The 18,154-nt window shown below is 43.2% G+C and overlaps 1 protein-coding gene across 2 annotated transcripts in view; it reads right to left on the bottom strand.

Moving 5' to 3' along the window:
* The window catches only part of NELFA (negative elongation factor complex member A), a 36,889-nt gene that overhangs the window by 5,362 nt on the left and 13,373 nt on the right, over positions 1-18,154 (bottom strand). For both annotated transcript variants that reach the window (XM_074951813.1, XM_074951812.1), the window contains 6 exons: positions 14,873-15,003; positions 13,851-13,920; positions 7,644-7,732; positions 6,744-6,855; positions 2,838-3,091; positions 807-906 (listed from right to left, as the gene is read on the bottom strand). In XM_074951813.1, the coding sequence (XP_074807914.1) occupies positions 807-906; positions 2,838-3,091; positions 6,744-6,855; positions 7,644-7,732; positions 13,851-13,920; positions 14,873-15,003 (756 nt within the window). The remainder of the gene's footprint in view (positions 1-806; positions 907-2,837; positions 3,092-6,743; positions 6,856-7,643; positions 7,733-13,850; positions 13,921-14,872; positions 15,004-18,154) is intronic.

Here is an 18,154-nt window from a genome sequence, read left to right as displayed (position 1 = left end):
CTACAGTATCACTAGCACCTGGAACAAAGCAGGAAGCCACATGCTTTCACAGATCATGGTTTGAGTTAACAAAGGGAACTGAACCCTGAGGGACTAAATTAAGGATTTAGCAAGGTTACCGGGGTAGGTGGGTGGGTATTAGGGCTCTCCCTGAGATTTATAGGATTTGCATAGCATTTGAGGTCACCTGATGTGCTTGAGTCAATATTTGCTACATTTAAAACATTAAAGAAGAGGGTCTATACTCTTGAGCTCCCTCCTCGTCCTGGTCTGACAGCACCCACACTCACTGATCTTCTGAGCACAGCGCAAGGCCTATTCACAAGACAAGAGTGTGGACTAGTTTGGTCTGTAGGGGTGGGTGCCCCCCCCCCGAGGTCCACCACATGCTTTTGTATGAGCAATGGTATTATGGTTATTTGTTATTTACTGAAGCATGTGCATGTCCTGAAGGGCACATTTTGTAACTACAAAAATACAGTTTGTCAGAGCAGTCAGATGTCAGCACCCCTCCAACCACCACTCACAAGATTTTAGACTTCGGCTGGTATGTTGACACAGCCATGCCATACAAGCTTTCCGTGCATTGTTGTAGGGGCAACTGTATAGTTCAGCTGTTGCCAGGCAGTGTAGTGAGGCACTCCATACCTTTAAAACAGAGGCTTTCCCTGCTCCTCCCAATTTTTACATTTAAGCCATAAAATAAGATCCTGCCCAGATTATCACTAAAGCAGCACATCTTTACATTTTAGTGGTGCTTCACGCCATCTACTGGTCCTCAAAATAATGTTAGTTGTAATACATGCCTCTGGATCCTGCCATGAACCCAAGGATAAGAGCCTTTTCTGGCCTGGTAACTTTGTTTGCAGTCTTGAACATTTCCTGTGCGGCATACATTTGCTCCCTCTGCAACATATTAAAGCAAGTGTATATTTCAGTGGAGAAAGTGCTACTGAAGAACACAGTAAATTACATTCAACATCCAAAGATAAGACACAGGCTACATAGTGATCTTTATTCTTATAGAAAATAAGTCCACTCATTCCTTTTCATAAAAGGCACATAGTGGCACACATTTTTGAGGTTGCAAAAGAGTTCACATAAGCCCCATTTTCACACAATTTTAGGGCAGTCACTTTTTGTGACGAGCACAGACCTCTCAGTGACACCTCCACTCCACTTTTCCTTAAGGACTACACCAGCACATTTCACATTTCAAACTTCAGCTGCTTCTGCTGTAAAAGTTTTTTAAGGGGAAAAAATCCATGTGGTGAAGAATTTCTTTTTATGGGGGGAAGAGTCTGCTTTGCTGACTTGTGTGCGTGCAGAGGTGGCAAGGGAACAAAGTGTTAAAACTGTATGTGAATGAAAAATCACTGAGAATGTTCAGGAGCATCTGCTTCGTCCATCCCTTTTGTGACACTACAGATTCTTCCTACCCAGACTGATAGGCCATGGGGCTGCTGCTGGGACAGTTTCATGAAAGAGATTTTTTGAGAGAGATTTAAACATAGCAAACTCATTAAAAAGAAAACAAAAAGGTCAAACAACCCTTTCTTAAGGCCCTGATTCTTTGAACACTTATGCACGTGCTTAACACTGAAGACCTAAAGCTCACGCTTGAGGGCTTCAGCCAGTCACCTGCAGGGCTCAGGAAGGAATTCCAGCTCCCCACCCCCAATATATTCTATTTTGTTTGATCTGCTACCTCCACAGCATCAGAGATGGCCACAGCTGGAGGTGGGACACTGGATGGGGCCTGTGCTCTTAGGAGGCACTGAACATTTTCCCTCTCACATGCTTAGCTGGCCGGTTCTTGCTCAGGGTTTAACTAATCACCATATGTGGGGTTGAGAAGGAATTGAGAGAGACAGAGAGAGAGTGTGTGTGTGTGTCTCTCCCTCTCCCTCCCTCCTCTGGACCATGAAAAATCACTTGCCTGGATTATCTGGGTCTCTCTCAGTTAAACCATTTCCCTTCCATTGCAGGGGCCTTGGATATTGATATACCTCAGTCCCTCCCATTCTGCCTGTGGCACATAATAGTCTAGTCCCCTTGTAGGCTGTAATACTTTGGTATAAGTTTGGTTGCTGGGTTTAGCGTGCAGCTGCTGGATGGTGTTGGTGGTCTGTGACGTACAGGGTGTCAGACTAGGGATCTGATGGTGCCTTCTGGCCTTAGAACTCTATGACCTGGGACTACTCATGTACTTAACTTCAGGCATGTGCATTAGAGTTTACAGGATCGTGACCTTAATCAGCAACAGAAAAGAGATGTAGTCCAGCATTTGGAGTATGACTTTTCCTGCATTTTACAGTATTTGACCATTTAAAGCTTTCTCTTTAGAACAATCAATTGCTATCTTCTTCCACTGTACAGTCACTGCTATCTGTGTTGGTTTATAAAATAAGTCCTTTTCAGCCAAACATGAGTGGCAGTTATGGTGGAAACTCACCCCCATCCCATTTGTCTCAATGTGTGACTGTAACCTCCTCATTAGGACCATTTACCGTTATGAAAAACAAATGATTTGTTGGGGTTTTTTTTTTAAACTTAAAAAACAAGGAAATCAGGTAAAGAAGTCTACCATACTGAACCATTATGTTTGCACAGATAGAAATCACAAGACACATGAAAACATCCAATAGCAATGTTAACTAGTTGGCAGAGCACTTCTATTTTCGTTGGTTAAAAGATGTACTTTCCACAGCCTCCTGAATGCCAAAACTCAGCATTTGCCAAGCCATTGAAGAATTAACATGCTACTGAGATTAATAGTAAAGATTTGTGATCCTGAATGAAAACTGCTTTTCATCTACAGATACATTATTACTTACCGTGAGAGAAAGGCTTTTCTTGGGTGGTGGCTGCTGCGGAGTTTGGGGGACTACTTGTGGAGGTTGTGCAGCAGGGGAAATGGCAGGAGGCGTAGTAGGTGTTAAGGGTGAAGTAGGTGTAGCTGCAGCTGGATTTGAGTTACTGTTGTACATGGGTGTTCGTTGTTTGAACTGAGCAGGAAGAGGAGTAGTGTTTGGAGCTGTAGACTCTTCGGGTTGCCTGTTAGCCTGTATGGCCTCTCGCACAGATCCAGCTGCATGAACAAATGTAACAATTAAAAAAAAATCACCCGCAATTGGATAAGGGTCTCACATACTACAGTGCCTTTTAAAAGTACCTAGATACAGACAGACAAGAGTTCGAGAGAGCCACGTTTTAGTGATGTGATTAAATGAGCCATTTATTTTATTTATGGATTACATTTGAAAAACTACATTCTCTCTCCCTTTCCACTGCATTTCCTTTACCAATAATGGGAGAAAGCTTGGGGACTTCCAACTGGCAAATCTCCATTGCACTATACTTAGCAGTGAAATTTGTATTTAATGGAGTCTGCTTTATAAATTTTTGAGTTTCTACTCCATAATTTTAAGTATAGCACAATTATTGTACGAAGACCTAGTATGCAGGAGCTGAGATTAGAGAAACTAAATTTTAGAAGCAACTTCCCAAAGGAAGTCAGAATTAATTCCCAGTCTCAGCCAGTCAGTGACTACTGAGAAGAAAGACTGAAAAAACAGGCTAAACAACAGGAATTATAGAATTAAAATCCAGTCCCTGGATCAGCTGTTGTTTAGAGGACCACTGAAAAGGAAAGGGTTACTGTAGAGACCTGCTTTTGGAATGACAGATGAACTGTCCCTTCTCTCCCAAAGTGGATAACCAACTAGTACAATTAAACCCCAAAACCACACAGTAACTATTTCAAATCCAGTATGAACTCAAAACATTTTAGAGGAAAATCCCAGACAACTATATCCGCCACAGCCAGACACAGCTTCTACAATTTATCAAATTATAATCTTGTCATCTGAAGACTCCCACAAGGCTTTACAAACGGAATCTATCTATTAATCACTTAGCTTACCATGACATGCAACTTACTCTTGGCTTAAACAAAGAAGCTGACTCCTAAGTGACTTAGGGGCTATTGAAAATGCTACTACTATTTAACGATGCTAAGCATCATTATAAACAGTTTAGGGCAGGAAGTGAGGAATGTGACCATATTCAATTGAAACTAGACTGGGGGGCACAGAGGGCAAAAGAAGGAGAAAAAACTGGCAGAATGTAAGTGCAGGAGTTGGGATTTCAGCAAGACACCACATTAACAGCTTTAATCTTGGAGGTTGTTAATAGCTAAAGTGATGCAAAATGCACAGTTTGTTGTATTACATAAAAAAATAAGGTCAAACAATAAAGCAATTAGATCCTGAATATGTGAAGTACGGCACTGACCAATTTAAAATATTTCCTGCCACAACAATGAAACAAGATGTTTAAAGAAAGAGGTTCTTAACCTTGACCATGAAAACCAGACAGGGCATTCAAAGCCATAAGGTGTATAGATTGTCGGGCTCAATGGGTAGTGATCCATGGCTCCATGTCTAGTTGGCAGCTGGTATCAAGTAGAGTGCCCCAAGGGTCGGTCCTGGGGCCGGTTTTGTTCAATATCTTCATTAATGATCTGGAGGATGGTGTGGATTGCACCCTCAGCAAGTTTGCAGATGACACTAAACTGGGGAAGAGGTAGATACGCTGGAGGGTAGGGATAGGATACAGAGGGCCCTAGACAAATTAGGGGATTGGGCCAAAAGAAATCTGATGAGGTTCAACAAGGACAAGTGCAGAGAGTCTTGCACTTAGGACGGAGGAATCCCATGAACTGCTACAGACTAGGTACCGAGTGGCTCGGCAGCAGTGCATTTGCCAGTGCATTTGCTGGTTTTCATGGTCAAGGTTAAGAACCTCTTTCTTTAAACATTTTGTTTCATTGTTGTGGCAGGAAATATTTTAAATTGGTCAGTGCCGTACTTTGCCAGAAAAGGACCTAGGGGTTACAGTGGACGAGAAGCTGGATAGGAGTCAACAGTATGCCCTTGTTGCCAAGAAGACTAACGGCATTTTGGGCTGTATAAGTGGCGGCATTGCCAGCAGATCGAGGGACGTGATCATTCCCTTCTATTCGGCATTGGTGAGGCCTCATCTGGAGTATTGTGTCCAGTTTTGGGCCCCACACTACAAAAAGGATGTGGAAAAATTGGAAGGAGTCCAGCGGAGGGCAACAAAAATGATTAATGGGCTGGAGCACATGACTTATGAGGAGAGGCTGAGGGAACTGGGATTGTTTAGTCTGCAGAAGAGAAGAATGAGGGGGGATTTGATGGCTCCTTTCAACTATCTCAAAGGGGGTTCCAAAGAAGATGGATCTAGACTGTTCTCAGTGGTAGCAGGTGGCAGAACAAGGAGTAATGGTCTCAAGTTGCAGTGGGGGAGGTTTAGGTTGGATATTAGGAAAAACTTTTTCACTGGGAGGGTGGTGAAGCACTGGAATGAGTTACCTAGGGAGGTGGTCGAATCTCCTTCCTTAAAAACCTTCAAGGTCAGGCTGGGATGATTTAGCTGGAGATTGGTCCTGCTTTGATAACCTCCTGAGGTCCCTTCCAACCCTGATATTCTATGATTCTAAGTTCAAATTAAAGTAAACCAAAATATTTGGTCTTCATTATATGTACTTTAATTAAACAAGACAATGTTAAACTCCCCTGGCTAGATAACACACATGATCCAAAAGGAATGAAAAATAAAATGCAACTAGCAAGGCTCGGAACATCACATGATGGTTTTTCTGCAGTTAGATACAATGCTAATACTAGAAAACAACACTAGCTGCTGACACTGCTGATGCTTCAGGCCATGTACTTTCCAGAGCTGCCAAGTTGCAGCCAGAGAGAGATTTATACAGGGCTTCTGAGCCAAGCTTGTGTACATTCTACATGTGCCCGTCTGCAGTGACCACTGTGCCAAAGTTCCTGAACTGAAAAGTAAACATTGCTATGGTAGGAATCTGTACACAAGCACCAGGGTAAAGAATGTTGCATATAATTGAAATGTCAGTTCTTTGTTGACTGAATTTATCCCAAAGTGCTTTGTTAATGAATCACTATTATTTAGGTGTATTAGATATCTTACGGACCTGTATGATGACAAGTCCCTGCTCCGTTGTGGGTGGGGGTGGGGGTGGGGGGGAAGGATTGGAGGGTGGGTTAAACCTTTTAATCCCATGGCTAATCACTTATTTTAACACTTCCCTGTTTTCTATTGTTGAATGTAATTTGATTTTTGAAAAATTTAAGCACTCAACTGTACCTAATAGACCTTCATAAAAATGCAAAGGAAAAAGGTGAGAGGGTGATAGGTTGTGGTTGAACACCATGTGTTAAAGCAGTAACCCTTTAATAAATTATACAATTATCGTTTAACACTTGAGAAAGTGCCTCTCTCTTTCACACACCCAAAGCCACAAGGCAATCTTTGGACTAATGTACATTCCTAATGGCTTACAATCAGATTTCCTATAAAAAGACCAAGCAAATGAACCATTTAGGGGGATAAAGAGTACCTTAGCCTTTGTCAGATCTATAATTAAAAGTGATTTCATAGCTACTTTTAAAGTGAGAATTTTTTTAAAAATAATGTAAATGATGTGTCTTTTGTTACTAAAAAACTAGAGGCCTTCTCCTGCAACCCTTACACAAATAGTCCTGTTGAAGTCAATGAGATTACTTACACCAGGGATAGTTGAAGGAATGTGCCCTGCATTTGTAATTACAAATGAATGACAAAAAATATATGAGAGAACCAATGTATTAATAAAGTGCCAGTAGCAAAAATGATTATTTTACCTGGCTGCACTTCGGAGCTTGGGATATAGGAGGAAGATGGAACCACGCTGGGGGTTGCAGGCAAATAGCTTGTAGAAGGTAGTGCAGACTCATTGTTCAGAGGGCCAAGTTTCTGTAAAACAGTAAATGGTTTTGCAGTTTTGCAGCCATATATGACATGACTGCATGGAAATTCTGACCTTTTACATACAATGTCAACTTTGTCATTTCTCTATTTCTCTATTAGCGCTTTCTTTTTGGCACTTGCTTAACAATGTATGTACATGGGAGATTTTTCCAATTATACAATTATAGTTAACTGCTATAATTATATCAGTAAATCCTCACGTGGACACTCTTATTCCAGAATAAGAGTGCCTTATCTTAAACGGCTTCCAACTCAATATAAACCAAACTGAAAAAAGGCACTCTTAGTCTGGTAGAAGAGTGTTCATACAGGGAGTTATACTGGTGTAACTAGTGCAGTTTGAATTCACAGCCTACCTTTTAGTGGTATAACTTCCCTGTGCACATTAGTCGTTGAACACCAGAAACTCCCTGAGATGTTGTCAGTCATTCAAAGTTTAGACAGAATTAGCAGCTTGCAATGATAATCCACCTTTCGGCTTCCACAAACTCCTCGCATCCCCTTCTAACCCTCAGAAGAGAAGATCGACCCTAAGTTACATTTATGAAAAAAGCTCTCACTAGTTTTCCTAGAACACATTTAAGTGTTCATTCTGCATTGTATATTAGCAGCAAAGAATACATCAAGAATAGAACATTATTTTGTGGAATCGTTATAAAATAATTATTCACTTGGAGGTAAGCTTTAAAGAGGATACAGAACTAGTCTTTACAATAAAATATCCCAGCATTATGCAGCACAATTTTATATTTCATTGCAACTTAATGTCCTACCTGGGTAGACACAAGGCCAGCAGCATAATCTGGAGTTGCATTTTCCACTACTGTTTCTTCTTTGGCTTGTTTTTCCACCACTTCTGTATCTATTGGATAGAAAAGAAGGAGTTTGTTCAAGTTAACTTTCCTAATTCCTGAACTAAATTTTTTTAGAGTGATCCATGTAAAAGATTAAAAGAAAATTCTGATAAAAATTACTTAGAAAACACATCTGTTACAATTCTGGTAAAATCAACGTTTTTCCATATAAAATACCCACGTGGTTTCATAATCACGCTGATGCTTAAATTAACCACAAAATTTACATTTCACAAAGATACTGAATCTGAGCATTTAGATAAACCAAGCACAGCTATCCATCACAATGCTTCTTACAATTGTGATTTCATTCATAAAAATGTATTTAACTTGTTTTGGATCTTACAAAAAAGAACTGAGATTTGTTTTCATTTAGCAAATTGCAAAATGAAGAAAGTGTTCCAGGAAAAACATGCCACCTGATTTGTTTTCTGCATGTGTTTAAGTAGCCCGGTCTTCTCATTCAGGATGATTATTAAATAATGCCTAATTGTTTTTTCATTCTTTTAAGATCATTCAAAATAAATATTTAAGATGCTTGTATACCATATAGATAAAAGATTCAAAATTGATCCTTTAAAAATTTCACTTAGTTATGCAATAAGTAAAAGTATACAATACACAAAAATGTTTCAGAACTTTTTTTTGACTGCAACACAAAAGGAAAAGCTAATGTCATATTCATCTTTGTTGGGATGTTTGTATGTTCAAAAGGGCACAGATAGTTAGTTCAACTCTCTCAACATATTTCCAGGGCACATAGCATTTTAATTAGTGGAATTCAGAAACAAACATGGCTACCTTTAATTCTTCAAGTGCTTGCCCATGTCCATTCCAAAGTAGGTGTGTGCTCACCCCAAGCACCGCCACTCAGTGGTATCTGTCATGTTGGTTCCAGTGCCCCCTAGAGTTGCGTGCTCATAGCGCTGCTATAAAGGGTTCTACCGATCCTTCTTACCAGTCGCTGGAACTTCAGCTCATTCTTGCATTTTCCCTCAAGTACCCCTCTCAGTGGGCTTTGTTCTTCTAGTTGTACATAATTATTTGTAGTGGTTAAGTTTCAGTTATTTAGATTATGGTACCCTGTTTAGCAGGGTTACCCACCCCCTAGTAGCGAGGCATGCCTCGGTCTCCAGGGTTTAAGCCTTGTGTGTCATGCCATAAGCCTATGCCTGTTAGTGACCCCGATTCCAGCTGCCTCAAATGTCTGGGGGAAGCCTACATGCAGAAGCACTGCAGAATCTGTAAAGGGTTCAGGCCCCACACTAAGAGAGACAGGGACACCAGACTTAAATTCTTCCTCATGGTGGAGGCACTTCAACCTCCCTTGGAGCCGAACCACTTCGACTCAGCACCGAGTACTTTGGCCTCAATAAGACGCATGGAGGCTTCTCTTAGAGAGATGCAGCGCCGTTCTGCTTCTCTGGTGCCTTTCTGCTTTTCAGGACTCCTGGCACCATCAGTCATCCCTGTTGCCAAAGAAGATCGCTCCTGTAAGGGACTCTCCATCGCCGGTGCTGAGAAAGAAGCAGAAGAAGATGGACAGGGAGCGATTCCCAACCCCAAGATCTGTGGGACACAAAGACACCGGCAGACTGCGACCCATGCCGGGTCTAAGACGCCAGCAATTCGCCCTGTACTGTTGACTCCAGCCCCAGAAAGGCACCACTGAGTCTGGCACCTTTGGCTCTCTCGTGGTGGAGGGTCCATCAGAGCCCAACTACTCTGGTGATGCCATCCACACCAGAGGTGTTTGAGGCCGTGAGGGAGGAATCGTTGCTCCCGGGACCGCCATCCCCTGCTGTACAGGAGCTGTCAGAGGTGGCACCAGAGACAAGAGCTCCCACAGCACCGTGGCCCAGGATGCCATCAGAAGGGAAACCGGCCATGATGGCACAGCACCAGTATCCTCCCTCCCAGCACCGCTCACCGGCACTTGTCAGCACCGCTCCATGCTGGTCAGCTGGAAGGGAGTCCTCGGAGTCTGACTCAGAGGCAGAGTTGTATGTCTCCCGCAGAAGCCGGCACTGCTCCAGTCGGCTTTACCCAATGGTTGACATGGGCCAGGGCATTCCACCAGCGGCCTGGCCACCAGCGCAGTGGCAAATGCCACTACAATGATTATTCTGGAATGCCTGGGCCTTTCCACCAGTCCAGAGGTCATTGTCCAGGAAATCCTACTCCAATGTTTCAGAGTCTGGAGCTCCCCCACCATGTCCCTCGGAACAGGGCCCATGTTCCGGTACTGAGCCTGGTGCCAAATATCAAGATCCAGCACTGAGAGACCGAGCCGGTGCACAGAATGAGGAACAGTGCCCCTTGCCTGTAAAGGCCTCCTCTTCCTTCTCTCTTGACAAGGCAGTGGTGGGAACAAGCATAGCACCCTCCTGTATAATGATGACTATAGGGAGCACTAGGAGCTCCTCAAAAGGGTAGCTCAAAACCTGGGGATACATAGAGGAGATTAGAGTCCTCCCATGCTCTGGTGGATATTCCTGCTGCATCAGGCCCTCATGAGTTGCTTTGCCCTTAAACGAAGCCATTATGGACCCCATCAAGGCCTTATGCCAGACCCCAGTGTCCCTATAACCAACGGTTAAAAGGATACAGAAAAAGTACTTTGTTCCAGCAAAGGGGTTTGAATTCCTTCAAACTCATCCACCACTGAGCTCACTGGTGGTATCAGTGGCCAATGAGTGGGAGCGACAGGGTCAGCAAGGTCCAACCCTTAAGACCAGAGATGCCAAAAAATTAGACTTCTTGGGCAAAAAAGTGTATTCAACTGGCAGCCTCCAGCTCAGGATCGCAAACCAGCAAGTGTTCCTGAGTTGCTATGATTTTAATTCTTGGAACTTGATGGCAAAATTCAAGAAACTATTGCCATAGGAGTCAAGAAGTGAATTCACAGCCCAAGCAGAGGAGGGAAAGTCTTTGGCAAGGGCATCCCTACAGGGAGCTTTAGACACGGTGAACTCTGCAGCCTGATCAATGGCTTCGACAGTAGTTATGAGGAGAGGCTCTTAGTGTCAATCCTTGGGCCTATCGTATGAGGTGTACCAGACCTTACAGGACCTCCCTTTTGAGAGTATGTCATTCTTCTCAGAGCAAACAGACATCAAAATGCACAGCCTCTAGGTCTCAAGAGCCACCCTGAAGTCCCTAGGGCTACATACACCAGCCCCTTCTAGGATGCACTAAAAGCCCCAACCAGCTCACTTCTTCCCGCCACAGTCCTGACAGGACTATAGTATGAGGAGAAGCAGGGGCTACAAGACAAGACCTCTATCCCAGTCCTCATCTGCTTCCATGCCTGCCCCCCAAGACAATCGGCGGGCTGGCAGACCTTTTGATCGGACACTCGGGGACAACGTACGAGGTCAATGTGTGGATCAGATTTCCCCAATTTTTGTGGACCGGTTGTCCCACTTCTATGAGGCATGGTATTACCTCAGATCACTGGGTGCTACACACGATAACACTGGGATACACCCTTCAATTCAGTTGTTCCCCTCTTTTGCACCCCATCCTCCGTCTCTCTTCAAGGACCCTTCTCACAAGCAACTTCTAGCACAAAATGCCTTCTTCATCCCCTCCCTGTATTCAGGGAACTGGTATGCCGCCCTGGATTTGAAAGATGCTTATCATATTTCAATCTTTCAGGGAAACAGAAGGTTCCTCGGATTTATTGTGAATAATGTGTACTACCAATTTGCTGTGCTCCCATTTGGCCTGTCCGCAGCCGCCTGGGTGTTCACAAAGTGCATGGCAGCCTTCCTGAGGAGACGGGATTCAGGTCTACCCTTATCTCAACAGCTGGTTGATCAGAGGTTGGAGCAAGGCCCAGATGGAGACATATATAGCACAGTCAACTTTCTAGGACTTAGTCTGTTAATAAATATACAGAAGTCTACTCTCTCCCCAGTTCAAAAGACAGAATTCATCAGGGCGATTCTCAATTTGGTCCAAGCCAGAGCCTCCCTCCTGGAAGCCTGGTTCCAAGCAATATGGGTGCTCATCGAAAGCTTCAGAAACCACCCATTAGCATGGCTGGGACGGATCATGATGGGATGGGATCATGAACTTATGTGGTGAAGCATGCAAGACTACAGCACAGACCCCTTCAGGCATGGTATACCTGGACATGGTCATCACACTTCCCTCATTGGTGATCGCCTCCTTTCTTTGGTGGTTAGACCAAACCAAGTCCCATTCTCGAGACCCCAACCATCAATGTCTCTCATCACAGACACATCAGTGATGGGCTGGGGAGGTCACTTGGGGACCCTCAGGAGTCAGGGTCTCCAAAGGAGCTCTTGCTACACATCAATATCAGGAGCTCAGTGTGGTTTGCCTAGCCTGTCAGGCCTTCCAACCCCATCTGAAGGGCAAGTGCATGTTGGTTCTTACAGACAACATGACAGTGATCTTTTATATAAAGCAGCAGCATGGAGTGTGCTTCTCTCATCTGTGCCAGGAAGCTCTTCACTTGTGGAAATTCTGCATAGCTCACTCGATCCACTTTGAAGCCTCCTATCTTCCACGGCACAGAACAAGCCAGTGGATCACCTCAGCAGATCCTTTTCCAACCACCACAAGTGGTCCATCTGTCCAGATGTCATAAAAGGCATCTTTCAGAAGTGGGGGACTCCCCAGATAGATCTGCTCACGATGAAGTAGAACAAGAAATGTCTTCGGTTCTGCTCCTTCCTGGGTCGCTCATAGACACTTTTCTCCTCCCCTGGACAGACCACCACTTCTACGCATTCCCTCCCATCCCTCTCATTCACAAGGACTTGCTGAAGGTCAGAAGGGACAAGATGCATCTGATAGCCCTAGTGTAGCCATGTCAGCACCGGTTCACCATCCTACTAGACCTCTCGATGGAAACGCCAATCTGCCTGCCCCCATTTCCAGACCTGATCTCCTACGACCACAGCCGTCTACATCATATGAACATAGCGTCCCTTCATCTCACGGTCTGGAAGTTCCGTGGCTGAACCCCACAGAGCTAGCATGCTGTGAGCTGGTTTGTGAGGTGCTTTTAAAGAGCAGAAAACCGTCCACTTGAGCCACTTACCTGCCAAAGTGGAAAAGATTCTTGAACTGGTCTATGCAGAAGTGTGTTTCACCTGCACAATCAACTCCACTTGAAATAACAAGTCCTAACCGTGTCATCTATTAGGGTCCATCTAGCTGCGATCTTGGCTCTTCACCCATGGGTGATTCGCCATTCTGTCTTCTCAAACTCTAATTGTCGTCATTTTCTTAAGGGCCTGGAGAGGTTATACTCCCAGATATGGCAGCCACTCCCTCCCTGGGACCTAAACTGGGTGTTAGCAAGGCTAACAAGACCTCCATTTGAACCGCTGGCAACGTGATCTCTGCTCTACCTATCCTGGAAGGTGGCCTTCCTGGTGGCCATTATTTCTGCCAGAGGGTCTGGGAGATCTGAGTCCTTACTTTGGAACCACCTTATACAGTCTTCAAAGACACGGTTCAATTGCAGCCATATCCGCCCTTCCTTCTAAAGGTGGTCTCACAATTCCATAGTTACCAGGATATCTTCCTACTGGTCTTCTATCCGAAGCTGCATATCAACAGGGAGGAACAGAGACTCCACTCACCGGATGTCAGATGTGCACTGGCCTACGTAGAAAGACTAAATCATTTCAAAAATTCTAGGAGGGCTCAAGCATCTTTGGTGGCGTTTGTAGCTCAAGTTCCTAACCAGGACATCTGTAGACCAGCACCATGGAATGCAAAATAGTGGATTGACGACCATTATACCATCACCCAACAGGCTCGAGATGATGCAGGTTTCAGCCAAGCGGTATTAACAATCAGCGTGCCAATAAACTCCAAATCCTTCACCTGTGCCATGGCTTGGGAGTCACCTACTTTGGAATGGACATGAGCAACACATCTCAAAGAACCGTAGTTATGGAAGGTTAGTAGCCATTTTTTCAAAGGGAGGAACCTCCCTTCAAGTTTAAACCCATCTGAGTTGATAATTTTAATTAAAAGTTGGATTTAAGAAAGTGAAATTGATAGGATATATCTGGCTCTTGTTCTCAAGGTAGTTTCAGTTATTAACATTTATACACCTTACAGACATGCTGTACCAACCTAAAGTCTTCCTTCTTCTCTTTGCTTCACGACCAGCACCAACCATATCCAACTCTGAGATATCTAGTAGCTACCAAAAAAAAATAAAAAATTCATTATTGAATTGAAATGCCTTACAAAACGTATTTCATAGAATCACAGAAATGCAGGGCTGGAAGGGAACTTGAGAGGTCATCAAGTCTAGTCCCCTGTGCCAAGGCAGGACCAAGTATACCTAGACCACTTCTGAAGGGTGTTTGTCCAACCTGTTCTTAAAAACCTTCAATTCCACAGCCTCCTTTCGAAGAGTGTTCCAGAGCTAAACTATCTTTACAGTTAGAAAGTTCTTCCTAATATCGAATCCAAATCTCCTTTGCTGCAGATTAAGCCCATTATTTCTTGTCCTATCTTCATCAGACATGGAAAACAATGAATCACTGTCTTCTTGAAAGCAGCCCTTAACATATTTGAAAACATATCAGATCCCCGCTCCAACCCCAGTCTTCTTTTCTCAAGGCTAAACCTGCCCAGTTTTTTAACCTTTCATCATCGATCAGGCTTTATAAACCTTTTATTATTTTTGTTGTGGACACTCTCCAATTTAGCCACATCTTCCCTAAAGTGCGCTGCCCAGAAGTGGACACGATACTGCAGCTGAGACCTCACCACTGTTGAGCACAGCAAGACAATTACGTCCTATGTCTTATATACAACATTCCTGTTAATACACCCCAGAATATTAGCCTTTTTTGCAGCTGCATCACTTTGTCAGATTATATTCAATTTGTGATCCACTACAACCACCAGATCCTTTTCAGCAGTACTGAAACCTAGACAGTTATTCCACATTTTGTAATTGTGCATTTGATTTTTCATTTTTAAAAGTAGTATTTGATTTGTACTATTTGATGAAATACTTTGGAAACTCACAAAAAAAATATTAACTGCTCTATAACCAGTGCCAACAAACTATAGTTCACTTTTGATCAGAGGCTGGGGACTGATGGGAAAATGCAAGAGTATTTAAAAAGACTATTACTTACCTTCACTCCTCTTTCTTTGCGCAGAGGTGTTCTTGAAGGAGGTATAGGGGTTCTGTTTCCAGCAGGGCTAAATACACTAGGTGCTGTGGGACTCCTGAATGGAGCTTGTTTTGGTATTCCTTTGAGCGGGGCTTTGGAGGGGGAAAAAAAAATCAGCAACATCAGTTGTAATGAACTTCCACTTAGTTGAAAAGAATGATGAGATCTGGACTCCTCATTTCTTGTACTGTAGCTTTAAAAGCTTTAAAAGCTTCTTGGATGGAATTGACTATAGATATACATCAGATGCATCTCAGAGGTTTATTTTTGCCTGCAAAAATGTTAATAAAAGGAGTTCACTGGGTCAGAGTTTGTGCCCCAAAGGTTTAAGGATGAACCACAATTATTACACAGTTAGACGCATACAGATATCTTTTCATGCACAAGAATTTAAATAAAGCAGTCTATTAAAAAAGACATTTTGCTACTGAACTATATCAAGCTCTGCTTACTGCTAAGGGCTCTATTTAATCAAGGTGAATTATAGACACAGATGGTAGTACCTCCTATAGTTAAGACTGCCTAACGTTTTCCATGATAGGACAAGTTTTCAGTTGCTTATAACTTTACCATGCTTTAACCTTTTGAGATGAAATGTATCATGTTATTTGTGCATCTCTGGCTGAAATACACAGGGGACTGCAGGAGGAGGGGGAGGGTCAGAGGGATGCAGTAGCTGGTGATGGGGGTAGATAGGAGCAGAGGGTGCTGGTGGGATTGCATAAGAGAAGAGTTATGGAGGGAATGTGGAGGATAAAAGAAACATGGAGTAACTACCCATTCCCTGAATGAGACAGAGGCCCTGTGGAAAATAATAGTATGTAATCATGTAATTAAAGTCTAAATCATAATGCAAGGGTGCCAAATGAAGTTTTAACACAAGCAGCTTTAATTCAGACTTTGCAAACTTAATATGCTTTAAGATGTGTTTTGGATGCATATATAAAGCAGGAAAGCACTTAGCTTAATTTTCGTAAGCTATTAAGAAGTTAAGCTATGGGAAGGAGCAACATATTGGTTATCAACTTCCCTCAAACAGCAGTTAAAAGCCATCCTGATGTCTCTAACCTTCCCCTTTCTGGGAAAGGGGACAAAAGTAATTGGTGTTCTGTCTGACTTTCCTGCTTTCAATCAGGTTTTTGGCTTGGGTTTAAACAGAGTGTACCCATTCATTTTGTTGGCTGATTATCTTCTCCTATGGAAACTCAGGTTTCCATGCAGAGATTGTATTGTAATTGTCCAGCGACCTTTGATGCTATTGACCATAAACTTTTGAGACTCTCCTGCAGATCCTGGTGATGGGAGTAGATAAGATTGCATTTTGATGCTTCTCTTCTTTCCTCTCAGAGATCCAAGCATCATTCTGAGAACCTGTTCAGATGTTCTGAAGGTTCTCATGTGTTATGCAGAAATCTATTCCCTCACCTTCCCTTTTCTTGTGAGGTCACTTGGGTAGACAACAACATGTCTCTACATCTCCCTGTCACCAGACACTGTTGATGCAGCCTCACTGCCTTCCAACTGCCTGGTTGAAAAAAGGCAGGTAAGAGCACAGATAACTGTAGTTCCAGAAAACATCTATTGTAGGTAGAAGAGGAAATGGAGATGGAGAAACTGCACTGGCTGAAACTGCTTCTGGCTGCATAGATGTTCCTGAAGGTGTGAGAAGGTGCAGTGTGCCTCATAAGCTACATAGAAGAGAATAGGTGTTTGTCTCTAACATTCTATCACTGTTGAAAAGTTATTGAAAGTAACTATGTCAAAAGCAACCAGCTGTATATTTAGCAGTGATGATAATCTGTCAGCCAGAGTAACCCTCTGCGAAGGAGTCTACACCATTACTTGCTTCCTAAAAAATGCCACAGCCTAACTTGCACTTCTGGAAGTTGCATACAGGCAACAGTAGCTGCAGCAGCTGAGTGCATGTCTGAACTCCAACAGCAGGTCTGGCCACTGTGCACCTACTCTGGATGGGTCCTCAATGTGAAGCACACCTCTCTACCTTGAAATCTACCAGTATGGGTAGGAGGCCACTCGTCTGGTTTTATATGAGGCAGTCCTCTTTTTGGCTAGTTTGTCCCCCAGCCAGTACTAGACAAAACTATGCCATTTTGAAGAGTGTGCCACTCCATCCCTGCCAGTGTGATCTTGCATGCACTGTGAATGCAGGGTCACACAGGCAGGAATGGGGTCATGCAATTCCCAGAAGTGCTGGAATGCCCAGTATTCTGGGAATCTGTGGATGGCCACATTGTGTGACACCAGCACTTAACATGTGACAAATGCCCAAAATGTTTACTAAACTTACTGCCTCAGCAGTTGTGCGGTGTGACCCGGGACCTCTTGGTGCCAACTGGCAGAGGGGTGCATAAGTGATACAGGGGTCCACTGGGTCTGATGTCTTCATATTAATTAGTTTGCCAAGGGCGCGATGTAACCCTAGTGATCATAATCACTGTGAAATGTATACATGGATAATATGTAAGGAGTCATGTATATATATTGAAAATTATGTTCCCAAGGTATGTGAATTGGAGCTGGGCACCAGAAGGTGATAAAGAAGTTTCTTTTAGGCAAGAGATGTTTGTCTGGCTATATGTAAATTGAATATTGTGTGGTTCACAATGGATACCCATTTACAGTCTGAGCTGAATAGTAATGAAGGGATTGTAAAATCTTCAAGAGAAGGAATTTACAGGAAGAAATAACCCAGCAGGAAGGAATCCAGTTTACAAGTGAAGACAATGGATTTTTGGACTATAACTGTAGAAAGAAAAAAGGAACTCATTCTGTATCCTTCATGTAGGAAGTAAGCTGACTGCGTGTGCGCTTTATGAAAAAAGGATCATAGCCAGGCTTGGTTGAAAAATGCTGGGAAGACTTTGGGGTAAACTAAACTTAGAAACCCCTTGGCCAATGAAGTAAGTCTACATTCTAGAATGCATGTTATGAACTTTGTTATATGTAACCCTTTGCTTCCAATATTTCTACTTGCTATCACCTGGATCTGTTCTTTGTTAAATAAATATCTTCTTTTTACCGTAAACATATCTAACTGCTGGGTGTTAAGCAGAGCCGCGATCTAAGGTATAACTGGTAAGCTGAAATGTACTGTTCTTTTGGGAGCAGAGGCTCCGGGAATTCTGTGAGCGTCCAGTGATCAGAGGCTGGGCACTCCATGGGAACACGTGTGGAGAGTTAGAGTGCGCGTATTGTTAACCTGTAAAGTCAGTGATTGCATTT

The sequence above is a fragment of the Natator depressus genome, chromosome 4, assembly GCF_965152275.1.
Source record: "Natator depressus isolate rNatDep1 chromosome 4, rNatDep2.hap1, whole genome shotgun sequence".
NCBI classification, from domain to species: domain Eukaryota; kingdom Metazoa; phylum Chordata; order Testudines; family Cheloniidae; genus Natator; species Natator depressus.
This window is presented reverse-complemented; position numbering and strand designations above follow the sequence as displayed.